Source organism: Salvelinus sp. IW2-2015, unplaced genomic scaffold (genome assembly GCF_002910315.2).
Source record: "Salvelinus sp. IW2-2015 unplaced genomic scaffold, ASM291031v2 Un_scaffold16586, whole genome shotgun sequence".
NCBI lineage: Eukaryota > Metazoa > Chordata > Actinopteri > Salmoniformes > Salmonidae > Salvelinus > Salvelinus sp. IW2-2015.
The window spans coordinates 64234-77961 of record NW_019957659.1 but is presented as its reverse complement, the minus strand read 5'-3'; the positions used below and the strand labels follow the sequence as shown (position 1 = coordinate 77961).

Here is a 13728-nt window from a genome sequence, read left to right as displayed (position 1 = left end):
ATCACTGCTCCAGATTATAGTGAATCATTAAAAAGATAATCCCATCAGAGGAGAAGACGAGAGCAGAGTTTAGCCCCACTGGAGTAAACAGTCCTCAGTGATCAAGAGCTCCTCTCTCTCCTCCTGACTCACTAACCACCCTTCTCTGACCCAGAGGCCTACCGATAACCGTTAAGCCCTACGCCCTCATGACCGGTACTGCCAGTCACACCCTACCGATGCGGTAAGGCCCTTCCCAGTCAGACACGTCCCACTACTAAGGCCACTCTCTGAGTCACCACAGCAGTGAAAGGAAGAACCACAGGAGGGGAAGAGGGAGGAAAACAATGGACGTTGGAAATTCTTCAGCGTGTGTCTGTACTGTCTTCTAACATCTGGCCCCACGGCTGGAAGGATGTGTGTGTGAGGGGGTTGGTTAGGGTAAATGCATGGAGAGGCAGTGAATTATAAGCCTTCTTCATTGTCTTAGGCTCCTGTATTGAGAGAGAGGTCATGTATTTATTGTTAATGCTGTACATTGATACTCTGCTGGAAGTAGTTTGCATGTGTATGGGATAGAGACAAATCTCTTTCAATTAAAACCGTGTCCAGATTACATTTTAATGTGTCCAGTTACTGGTCATACAGAGTATGTATGTCAGTTACAGCCTTGCCCCCTTCCTCTCCCCTTATAGCTTCACCACTCAGTGTCCTGTTCATCCTAAGACGAGGCCCCCTTGTCACATGGTCCACAAACATCATGGACATTTTTCTCATGGCTTGGGGCCCCGCTGTCTGCTTTGCAGTGTACTGTTGGCAAAATGTATGACCTCCAGCCTTACAAACACTTGACAGGAATGTGGGGTAGGGGGGCGGCTTTGGTTAAATGGGTCAGGTCCCCCCCCACATAATGGCGGGCCGACTGTGGGAGTCTCAGGGGCAGACAGTGGGAGGGAGGAGCAGCACAAACCCTGCCTGCGCCAATTATGGACATTAATAACATCCACATTGAAATGCCATGAAAATCAGGGTCAAGGGGTTAACTGTGTGTTCATTAGAGATATGGGAGTTCAAGAGAACAACTACATACCCACACCCTGGCTAAACTACCGTACTGTACATACACACACCCTGGCTAAACTACCGTACTGTACATACACACACCCTGGCTAAACTACCGTACTGTACATACCCACACCCTGGCTAAACTACCGTACTGTACATACCCACACATCCCACTACCTGGCTAAACTACCTCGTATCTGTACATACCCGACAACCCGGCCTAAACATACCTCGTACCTTGTACCATTAGCCCACACCCGTGGCAAAACTACCGTACGTTACATACCCACACCCCTGGACTAAATTACACTGTACATACCCACAGCCCTGACTAAAACTACCTATTCTGTACAATACCCACACCCTGACTAATACGTAACTCATACCTCTTGTACCTGTTATTCTCTGTCTCTAACCACACTGCTAAACTACGTACTGTACATACCCACACCCTGGCTAAACTAACGTACTGTACATACCACCTGTACTACCGTATTCATACCACCCTGACTAAACTACCGTACTGTACATACCCACACCTGGCTAAACTACCGTACTGCACATACCCACAACCCTGGCTAAACTACCCGACTGTACATACCCACACCCTGCTAAACTACGTACTGTACATAACACACCCTGACTTAAACTACCGTACTGTACAATACTGCATCCACACCCTGGCTAAAACTACCGTACTGGTACAATACCACACCCTGGCTAACTACGTACTGTACATACTCCACACCTGACTAAACTCCGGTTGTACATACCCACATCCCTGCTAACTACCTACTGTACATTACCCACACCCCTGAACTAAAACTCCGTACTGTAACAACCACACCGCTGGCTAACTACCGTACTGTACATACCCACACCCTGGCTAAAACTACCGCACTGAACAAGTCACCACCTGATAAACTACCGTACTGTACATACCACACCCTGACTAAATACCTGTACTGTACATACGCACCTGTCTAACTACGTATGTACATACCACACCCTGGCTAAACTACCGACTGTACATACCACCCCCTGACTAAACCAACGTGAAGTACATACCCACCGACCCCGACTAAACTACCTGTACTGTACAACCCACACCCTGACATAAAACTACGCTAACTGTACATACCCACACCCTGGCTAAACTACCGGTACGTGTACATACCCACACCTGGCTAAACTACGTACTGTACATACCCACAACCCTGGCTAAACTTACCGTACTGTACATACCCACACCCTGGCTAAACTACCCGTAACTGTAACAGTACCCACACCCCTGGCCCTACACACTACTACGTACATACTGACAACACAGCCTCCTCCTACCCCAACCCTGACAACAATAGCCCTTCCTACCACACCCTGACAAACTAGCCTCCCCTACCCAACACCCTACAACACTAGCCTCCTCTACACACAGACCAACACATGCCCTTCTCCTAAACCCACACCTACACACTAGCCTTCTCCTACCGAACCCTGAAAACACTAGCCTCCTCCCACCCACCCTACAACACCCAAACTGATTCAACAGGATTCTGAGGGAAATAAATGTTGCTGGTCATGTTAATCCTGTAACTTCTTAGTCTATAATATTAGTAATATTCCCAGTCTGGCCTTTCCAGACATGTTAGTATGAAAGAAGGCTATGCTGTGTCACTTATGTGAACTCTAATGGCTGTCTCCACCCTGCTTCTCAGCTCTCTCCAAACCAGCATCTCCATTTCTGGGCCCGCACCAATAGCTGGGATCTCATATTTGTGCTGTCTTCACAGGTCCACTCAGCATTAGCCAGACAAAACATAACTGTCTAGAGCAGACCTAATAGTCTGATGATGATTACTGTGATGAGGGGAGCAGAGGAGGTTGGTCATAATGTTGTTAGGTGTTTGCTTGTTTTTCTTTTCTTCTCCAGCGCAGCTCCTCTGCATTAGAGCAGCTGTATCATTACAGCTAAATGCCTGGATACCAGAAGGGCTTGTTGTGCATCAGTCAGACTTCTAAAAGTGGATTTGTGGGTGCAGAGCTGTAATTTAAAGCTGCAGGCCAAAGCGCAGTCACGGGTGGAGCAGTACTGTGGAGAGGACACTGTTAGCCTGTTTGTGTGATGAATTCACCACCACTGTCTGTCTGGGCAATGGTGTTTCTTTTGTAGTGTTACTGTTAGCTTAATCCACACTGGCAGGCAGCACTGAGGTCCAGGTAGACCTTGCTCACCTAGAATGAACCTCAAAACAAACTGAAGATGGTCCATCTTTTTATAGCAAACAAACGTTCACTTGCACTGTAAACCAGATTGCATCTGTGCTGTCTGCTCTGTGCAACATGCGTCTATAATGTTTGCAGATTACACTTCACATTGGTGCTCACAAAAGTGCAACAAACACTGTCAGAGTCTCTCACCCCCAGTGATCCAGTAACACTGGGATACAACGGTAGCGAAGCTGCTGTGTGTGTGTTAAGTAACACTGCAGTGGTGACGTCCCAGTGGTCTGTGGTTCAGTCAGTGTTTGGGGTATAATGGTCCTCATGCTCTCTCTCTCTCTCTCTGTCAGTCTGCTGGGTACCCGGTAAAGAGCGTTGCCCTCCAGGCAGCCTCCGCCCCCTCTTCTCTCAGCATGAAACCCAGACCATCACAAGTGCTCTGCAAACGGAGAGAGCACATGATAGGCTTTTAAAACCGTGACTGAGTATCCAGCCACCCAGAGACACTCCGAGGTCTACCACAAATTCAATCTCTCTGTCAGCCTTTAGAAGAAAATCCGTACTTTTTGGAATATTGTTTTTTACACGGGCACTAAATAATTACCTCCCGTGGACTTTTACCCTGTTTTGGAATGCTCATTATCACAGTGTTAACCGCTTACCCTCATTACCATTAATGATGTTAGTGACACCTCTCTCTCTCTCTCTCTCCCTGTCTTAGAGCGCAGCGATGGAGGAAACTGTAATATGGGAACAGCACACAGTGACCCTTCACAGAGTAAGTGTTTTACCTCTCTCCATTACTCTCTCTCTCTCTCCATTCCGATGTAGCCCTCTCCATCCCTACATCATCATCCCTCTCTCTCAGTGCCGGGAAGGCCAGCTGCAGGATCAGGAAGTGTGCTGATGAAACACACAATGGGCCCAGCATACAGATGTCAGGAAGCTGTGGTGAGGAAGAGAGAGCTATGTAGCGTCCTCTTCCTGTGTGTTTCTCTACTCTTCCTGTTGGCAGCCAGCCCCATGGCTCTTCAGGATCACAGGGAATACTGTATGTTGTGTGGACTACACATGAACCAGTCTGTTAGTACCTAAGGCTGGGAGTTGCCAGTGACCTCACGATACGATATCGAGATACTTTGGTACCGATACGATATGTATTGCGATTCTCACGATTCCTAATGTATTGCGATTCAATACTGTGGTTTTATTATGATTCCATGGTCCAAACATATTGCTCACCATGTGTCTGCTGCAGAGGGATGAGAGAGAGCTATGAGAAAACAAGTCATGGAAATAAGTGTGCAAAAGTAACTAAACTAAATAAAATAGTATTGCGATATTGTCAAAAAGATATGATATATCGTCAAAAATAATATCCTGATATCTAACTGTAGCAATTTATTTTTCTGTCCACCATTAGTACCCTATATAAATATTAGAATTTTTTTAATCCATGGATTTACAATTTTTTTGATTAGAATTCAAATTCACTGACCAGTGTACAATGTTGCCAATTCTTTTTTTTGTCTGGGTCTCAACTTCCTGTTGAGAGTTAGAATAGTAAAATACACAAGGTGCAATTTCTACATGTGGTTGTGCATCAGAGGTTTTTCTCTTGTCATGTCAGTCACAGTGATGATCGTCCCATGTCCTCCATCACTTGATTTAAAGAAATGATGAATAACCAGACACTGACGATGATTTACGGTTGATGAGAAGCACATTTTCTTATTGATTATAATGTGGGTTAGAAAAGTCCTCTTGATTGTTGCTGGTCACCTGTAAAAGGTGAGAAACAGTGTTTTAAGAGTTTGAGTTGGGAGCAACGGCCGTTGGTTCGGCGGCAAACTCTTGTTGTGCCGATTAAATATAGGCTGTTTCTGGTCGTACATTAAGTGATCGAAAGTACAATGTGATATCGTTTACTAATTAAAACGTAAAGGTAGTTTATTTATGTTTATTGGAGAGGGTTCTGTTCATTTCCTGTTCAGAGAATTGACTGGCAGGTGGGGTGCGTTGGAGCGCATAGTTAATGAATGGTACGGGTAGTGCTCTAATAGCTTATCTCGAGAGGGACATACATGTTCATATTCCCAAAGCCTAGTTATTCATTAAGCACGGCTTCATTGAGATATGTGCTGGGATATATTCAAGGATGTTTATGATCTGAACGACGTTTAGATTGTTAATTAATTGGTGTGTGTGAAATGCCTTGTTTTCATTGGTCAAATGCACTAGGGGTAGGGGTGTAAGAACCCTGTATTCTCATTGTTTAAGAGACAGGACAGGGAATGGGTCGGCATGCTGCCGGTTACGGGCATATTGAAGCATTGATTTTGTTAGTCACTCCCTCTCAGATATCAACATGGCATAAGTCATGGCAAAGTGTGTACAATTGCACAAAACTTGCTTCAAAACAGACACGTTTTCTCTACGCCCCATGGCAAATGTGTAGAATTGCACGAAACTTGAGGTTGAACCAAATCTCGCTTAGGGCACCCTTGGGGGCATGTTTTCAGGAGCTTTGGTCCCAGGAAACAGAATTTCTAATTTGGTCCCAGGCTGAAATAGTTTAACAACCCCTACACTAGAGCATTGGAAAGCAAAACTACTGCAACAGGAGTAGAATCACAACAGTGGTGAAGGCATAACTCTGGCACCACCCGCTCCCTTTACAAAACCATATTATTATCCCACTTACACTGGTATAGGCCTACCACTTAAATTAGTTTACTGCATGATTGCACTGTGGTAAGCATTTTTGTGTTTACACTTTTCAATGACATACACTCTCAAGACTAGACTAGTGAAACAGGTGATGTTGATTGGGACTATCTCATTGGCTGTCTGGAGGGGTGCAATGTTTAATAACATAGCGACCATAGGAGTTGGCTACACGACACTAACAGATCTGGGACCAGGCTAGAGGCATGCAGTCAATGTGTGGTTGTGCCAGCGAGCGGATCACCATCAGGGTTATTAGAAGTGTCTCTCCTCTCAGTCTCCAGTCCTGAGTAGCGTCCTGGCCTGGCCATCTGTCAGGAGATCAGGAGTCAGGACAGAGTCAGGCTGGCTGTGATAATGGAGAAAAACAAGATAATGGAGGCTCCAGTCAGAGGTGACAGACTGACTAGAGAGGAGAGAGACCTGAGAGCAGATCACTGTGCCAGACACAGCGCTCTCTCTCTCTCTCTCTCTCGCTCGCTCGCTCTCTCTCTCTCATATATGTCCAACCATGGGCATAACACACACTAATCATTTTCCTAAAGCTAGGCTATATGAAGGGATGGTAGATGATAGGTTCCTTTTGACTTAAATAGAATGACTAGTTTTTTTTCTATGTATCGGATCTGCTACGCTAACTGGACTGAGGAAGTATGGGCTATGTAGTCTACTGTGTACAGTATTATGTTCATCAATTGCATTGAGGCAAAAACTCACAGATGGATGAAATGAAGAAAACATACACTGTTGTCCCAGACCTCATGTCCTCTCCAACTTCTGTTGTGTGTGTGATGTGTGCAGGCCCCAGGGTTTGGGTTCGGCATAGCCATCTCAGGGGGCCGGGACAACCCTCACTTCCAGAGTGGTGAGACTTCCATTGTCATCTCCGACGTCCTGAAGGGAGGCCCAGCAGAGGGACTCTTATCGTAAGTGCAGAAAACACTTTCAATGGAGATTTTCTGTGAGCATAATTTTTAGTTCAGGACGAGGCTTAATCTGGGTCTGGGTAACCAGCCCTATATGTTACCGCTATGGTCTTGATTTGGGAGTGGTTAATGAAGATCCTGACCGGGATTGAGGCTCGTTTCTCTTCTCCTTCCAGGGAAAATGACCGTGTGGTAATGGTCAACGCGGTGTCCATGGACAACGTAGAGCATGCGTACGCAGTGCAGCAGCTTCGGAAGAGTGGAAAGAACGCAAAAATAGTGAGTTGTTGTATTCCTCAGGGGAATGGACAACAGGCTAACCTTAACGTTATGGTCCTCAGCAAATACATTCCTCTTCTATGAATGCCACCCCAGGGATTTAGACACGTTTCTCACTCCATTGAGTTGATAAGAGGTCATTGGTTGAGAATGACATTATGTCCCTTTCTTTCCCCCCCAGACGATCCGAAGAAAACGGAAGGTTCAGATCCCGGTGTCTCGCCCGGGGGACAGGGAGACTATGTCCGAGCACGAGGAAGAGGACACTGATGAAGACGATGGTTACGAGCAGCACAGCGGTCGCAGCGGGCCCACCAGCGCCTATGGCGCGGCGAGTGGCGGCACGGCCAGCAGGCGGACGAATGACCGCGAGCGTGAACGCAGCAACAGCAGCCGGCGGGAGCACAGTGCCTCGCGAGAGAGGAGCATCTCACCCCACTCTGGCCGATCCCAAGGCTCCTCTACACCGTCCCGCCCTGCCAAAGTCACTCTTGTCAAGTCCCGCAAGAATGAAGGTGGGCGCCGCAATGTCCAGCTAGGTCTTTCTTTTGCGTTGTCAGTTTGACCCTAATGTTTTTTAAGGTGTGGTATTGCACAGAGCTCTGCTAATATTGTTTTGTTTTTGTTGTTCAAAGTAGAGTATGGTCTGCGTTTGGCCAGCCACATCTTTGTGAAGGACATCTCCCCAGAGAGCCTGGCAGCACGGGACGGAAACATCCAGGAGGGAGACGTGGTGCTGAAGGTGAGAACCAGACACATGATGGGGCTACTCGTTATGCACGATGACCTGGAGTGGGAATGTTACCGGTTCAAATCCTGGGACGGGCACTCAAAGAAACGGGAACTGAGATACAGAGCAGAAATATACTGAGCATACCACTTCCTATGAGGCAATATTTTGGGCATGCATTCACTAGCAAGCTAGTGTAAATATTGGAAGGTTGCCAGGGCCTCACAAAGAGTTAGAGAGGGGAGGGATATACAATGTCATACCTTCACACGAACTTCATCAACACAACACACCGTTTCACTATGACATCTAGTCATTCTAGCCTTCTCTGTTTTATATGTCCCCTCTGAGAGAGATGCCTGTAATGTGAGTTCAAAGTTCATTAGTGTGCTTCTCAGTACCAAAGCATTCCATGCATTCCATCACTCTCTTTGGTTCCTGACTAGTCAGTTGCTGATGGGAAAGATCTACCTCATCACAAGAATGTAGACCCTGGATTCTGACTGTCCTATGTTCAAAAAAATCCTTGTATAAAACTCAAGTCTTACAAGCATAGTAACTATGAAAGCGTGTACAGGAAAGAGGGATAACGTGTTGTTGTGGGACTTTAGCCTTCCCGTATAAACATTTAAACAAGGAGTGGCGATTTCATTTTTATGCAATATTGTATGATGGTATGTTCAATCTCTCACAGCAAGTGACCATACGTAAAGCACTGTGCACGTGAAACATTTGCTAAAGCATAGCAGACATTTTTAAACGTCATTATAGATCTTTTACTCCATGGACAGGTATGGCTTTGGTGTATGTGTGCTGTTACATGAGTCCAAAGTTAAACTGTACAATGATGAGAATGAATCCTTCCTCTTTTTTTTCTCCCAGATTAACGGCACAGTGACAGAGAACCTGTCGTTAATAGATGCTAAGAAGCTGATCGAGAGGTCAAAAGGCAAGTTAAAGATGGTGGTGCAGAGAGACGACAGAGCCACGTTGCTCAACATCCCCGATATGGACGACAGCATTCCTTCCTGCAACAACTCCGACCGAGACGGTGAGATGGAGCTCTGTGCGTTCTCTATAGGACGTTAACCTCAATCAATCTCGTGTTTTAACGACCTCATATTGATTAACACCGTTTTGTTTAGCTCACAATATGGCATGGTATTATGAGGGTGCAATATCCCAGAGATATCTGAAAAGGAAAACTTACTACTTAACCCTTTTTCTATTGATTTCTCTTCTTTTTTTCTTTGCTTTTTTCCTTAGTTTACTTGTCATGGTTCAATCGCCATATTAAACACCACTTTTCTCTAACAGACATTTCAGAAATTCATTCACTGACATCAGACCATTCCAGTCGATCCCATGATCGAGCACGGGGCAGCCGATCCCGCTCCCCTACCCGGTCTGAGCCCTCGGACCCCTCCCGACACTCACCACGGCAGATCAGCAATGGCAGGTAAAGAAAACACACACACACACATATATTACACAATCGTCATGGGAAACACAGTTGTCATACATATCACACAGACACGAACAGCGCTGCAACTCATCATGTTAAATGCATCATGTTAAAGCCCATAAGTGGTTAGTTAGTGTTAATCACCAGCACTTCTAGAGGGCTGTGTATAAATCAATTGATAATGAAGACACAGGATGAATAGAACAGAAATGTGTGGCTCTATAAGCCCAGCAGTGCCATAATGACCTGCTGTAGGGGTCAGAGGTCACAGAGCCGAGCCAGAGGAGAGGATATTGATGCTTTTCCACATCGATGTCCCGTCCCCTGCCCCCCTCCCTATAGCTCACCATATAGTCTCCTTATATACAGTGTCCATAATAACTCATCACAACCTAAAGGAAACCTCCAGCCTGGAATGGTCCAGAGCATCAGTCAGTACAATGATAACTATATATTTGATAAACTGCCTAAATATGAACATTTCCCCCTTTTTCCCAGTCATTTGAATGTCTTGTTTCTTTCCTCTGTTGCACAATTTTCTCTTTCCATCTCCTCAGTTGGAGGCTAAAGTAAGTTTGTGTGGAAAGCAGTGGAGAGATGCAGTAACCGGCTTTGACAGACATGTAGTAGTGGCGACTGGCTTGCCTGCATAGCTGCCTGCGTAGCTGACTAAGTAGATAGTCGCTAGACAGAGAAGTAGACCAGTAGATGAGTTGCCTTGACTGAGCGAGGCTTGACAGTTCCTCTCAGATTGGACAGGAGGCTTGGCGCTGTTAGCCGGGCTGACTGTATGTAGTGTGTTGACGCCAGAGGGGCTGGAGGGAGGGATAGAGCTGTGGAAGGAAAGGCTGCTGCTGGTTTGTGATCACACGGCCTGCCTGCCGTATCACAGCAATTAACCAGGATGAGGATGGATTGCCCAGATGGAGCTCGTGTGTCGAGCGGAAAGGCTCTGAGCCCTGGAGGAGAGGGTCTGTAGAAAGAAAGCCCTGGATTCAAAACGAAACACAACTCAAGTCAAGTGTTCTGCTTTCAACTCTACCATGTCCTCTATGCCCTTTCCTGGTGTGGCTACTTCTGCTGCAGAGCACATGTACGGAGGGTCAGATACCTGAAAAGGCCCTACTCATTTCAGATTCTGCAAGCATTGGTTCTGTCCTTTTTGAATCACAGTGAACAGTCCTATTTATTTGACAGAGATTTCACATAGATGTAGCATCCCGTAGCCCCCTGTAGTTGCTGAGCACTCTGTGTTTGTACCTGTCTTTAGCTCCCTCCTCAGTGCTACTGTAGTGTTTTGTAGACATCCTGATATGATGGCGTTAATGCAGATAAGCAGCTGTACCATTGATCTGAAATGGGAAAACTGACAGCCGGTTGGTTGGTACTTCGTAGCGGTACTGGTCTCTCCTCAATGCTCTGGGTCTAAACCCCAAGCCCTGTCAGCCCATATGGAATCAGATGAATGGCAAATCAACAACTCCGTGGAAAACGTAGTACCCACTTGAAGCAGTGGAGAAAATTGTGTAATGGCTTTAAAGTCAATTCATCATCAGAGGCTGGAATGAATGCCTGGCTAGATAGATGCTAGAAATCTGGAGGGACCAATTGTTCGTGATTTACAGCTGCCTGTTTGTCACCAAGCCACTCCAGTAACCAATTGCCGTAAATCAGCCCCAATATAACTGTCAACAATACTGTGGAATAACAATTCTTGTCTCAATGCAGGAACGCAGGGGCCTTCTTACACAGAATACTCCCACTGTAAGTGTCACAAAAAGACCCTGCCAGTAGTTGTTGAGACCATCCTAGAGGTTAGGCTAGTTCTTAGTTTAGTACTACTGATCTACATCGCTCTTTCTGTCTTGTTTTCTTTCCAGAGTTAGCCTTTAGGTTTGGGGATATTGAATTGGTGTTACTTGTTTTCGTATACATACATAATGAGTAACATAATATATGTTGTATTCCTGAGCCTTGAGCACTTTGTTTTAATGTTGGTAGTCTAGTTCTAAGCCATACTCTGTTTGCGCTTTATGAATGTCAGTCAAGAGGGACTAAATGGTGAGTGTCAGCAGGGATTGGTTATAACCAGACCAGTATGCATGCAGTAGTCATCACAGTATGTATTAGCCAGGCAGGAATTTGACACGCTTCCCACAGAGATTTGCCCCAGAATCAGATGGTTCACAGAGTTGAGGTTTTCTCTATAGTTAAATGTTTCTCTTGTCCCTGTGAGAAAACATTCCCTAATATGCAATCAGGTCGTCATTGTAATCAAGACTTGACTAATTTACTTACCTGTATAAATAAAGGTGAAATAAAAAACGTCTTTGTGAGAGTACCTCATTGAACTGTGAAAATGTTAGTTAGCCTCCTGCATTTGGTTTTGTACGGGATTTTCCTCAAATAACAAAATAAAAAATAGCTGTGCAACTGTCCCATTTTAGATGGGTGTTTTGACAGGGGTTTATGGGAATTAAGAAATTAAAGTATCCCTCTTTGCATGATGCAAAACACGTTTTATCACAGCAAGATTATTGTGTTGCGATGTCCATTTATACAGTGTAACCTTAGATTGATGCCACAGGAGGAAATAAGAAACAGATTGCAGATTTGTGCTTTGGTCCTTGTGTACTGTTGTGTTTAGAAAAGGAGAGCAGAGAGAGAAAGGAGGGAGGGAGGCAAGGTAAAAGGACAGCACTACGTAGGAATTTATGTTTAGTTGATATGTTGCCTCTTAACACCATTCCGCCCAGGACAGGGCAGGGAGGGCACGGGAGATTTAGGACAGGGACCGGGGCGCTGCCAGGACAGGCCAACAGGCCCTCTCTGACTGACGGACGGACGGACAAATAGACAGGCGATTATAGCTTTGTTGAAATTCATCCCTTGGAACGCATGTACTGCAGCCCTTTTTAATATCTCTTTATCTCTACATTCCCTAATGCACTCTGAACAATAACCACATTATCTGGAATTCCACTGTTGAATAATTGTAATGGGAGACGTTTGATGGAGTGTTTTCATTTGTTCTCACAAAGACAGGAAATAGAATACTAGAAAGGCAAAGGTCACCATTTCACTTTTCAAGCCAACACGTTTTGGTTTTGCTGTTGTTTTTGTCTTTGGGAAGTGAGTGCATGTTATCCTGTTAAAGTCCTGTGTGAGGGAGTGAGTGAGCGTTGGGTGTAAGATGGTGACACAGTCAGGCTGTAGTGCAGCTTACCGCTTCATTCGTCCCGTGTAAAAAGCTGCTGGATGCTGGCTGGAGTGCTATGCCAGCTTCGGGGTCACGTGACTAGGCTGGAATTCGCCCATTGTTCTAAGAAACAGCCGAGTAGAGCTGCGGAGACGGAGCACGGCATTCACACATCTGATCTGAACACTCAGTGCCTGGCTGCCGTGAGCTGGAGCTGGGACTGGCTCTGGCAGGTATACAGTACTGCTGCTGTGGTTTGGTTAGAAGGTTGAGAAGGGAAATGGAATGAATCATTTATAATGCACACAGTTCTCAATCAAAACATTTTAGAAAAATGTCTGCTTCGGTATGACTGATTTAGTGTTTCTGGTCTCTCTGTGGTTGTTAGTGATACTGTAGGGTTGAGAGGACAGTCTCTAGACCACACAGCTGAAAGCACCTGGAGTCTGCTCTGCTGCTGATGCAGTCAATGCAGAGGTGAAACCGAGGCCAGCAGAGAATACGTCCTGACCCTATTAATATAGTTTGAGAGGAAGACAGCCGTCCTCCTTTTTAACTGCTTATAGTTTTAGCCGTTCTTTAATGTTCCTCATGCCTTATCACTCATTCCACGCTGTGATGTCAGTAACACGGCGCTCTCATAACAACACACACAGATCACACACACTCCATCACCGTAGCTACGTCCCAGGGCTAAAACAGCAGTACCTTCTCCAAGCAGCCTGTGTAGGAAGCTCTGTTATTAGTTTTATAGAACAGAACCCCTCTGTGGAGAGGGTGCAGAGGTCGTGCCACATTGTTTTGTCTCCTATACTTTATATTTTTTTATTAGACTCAGGGTTCATCCATCTACCTTTCTGTTCTCTCTTCATAATTGCTACCATTCTTCATCTCACTGGGTAGGCCTACAAAGAAAATAAGGAACAAACCCCAAATAAATAATCAACTGTTTATTTTTCTAGCCACAGAAGTCGAGATGAGGAGAGGATTTCCAAGCCCGGGGTGATGTCGACTCCTGTTAAAGGGTCCCAGGAGGCCCTAATCCAGGCCATCAGCGACCAGCCACTGGCCAGAGAGGACAAACTGCCCCCGCTGCCAGGTCAGTCAGGGCCCCTGCTGCCTCCACAGCTGCCTCCAC

At 45.7% G+C, this 13728-nt stretch overlaps 1 protein-coding gene across 1 annotated transcript in view; it reads left to right on the top strand.

Annotated features, from left to right (window-relative positions):
* The first annotated feature begins 3972 nt into the window (after positions 1-3972).
* The window catches only part of LOC112080922 (tight junction protein ZO-1-like), a 10508-nt gene continuing 752 nt past the window's right edge, over positions 3973-13728 (top strand). Inside the window, exons 1-8 of the mRNA XM_070442758.1 lie at positions 3973-4042; positions 6793-6917; positions 7094-7196; positions 7378-7711; positions 7835-7938; positions 8809-8977; positions 9244-9385; positions 13553-13689. Coding sequence (XP_070298859.1) covers positions 3995-4042; positions 6793-6917; positions 7094-7196; positions 7378-7711; positions 7835-7938; positions 8809-8977; positions 9244-9385; positions 13553-13689 — 1162 coding nt within the window. The 5' untranslated portion in view covers positions 3973-3994. The remainder of the gene's footprint in view (positions 4043-6792; positions 6918-7093; positions 7197-7377; positions 7712-7834; positions 7939-8808; positions 8978-9243; positions 9386-13552; positions 13690-13728) is intronic.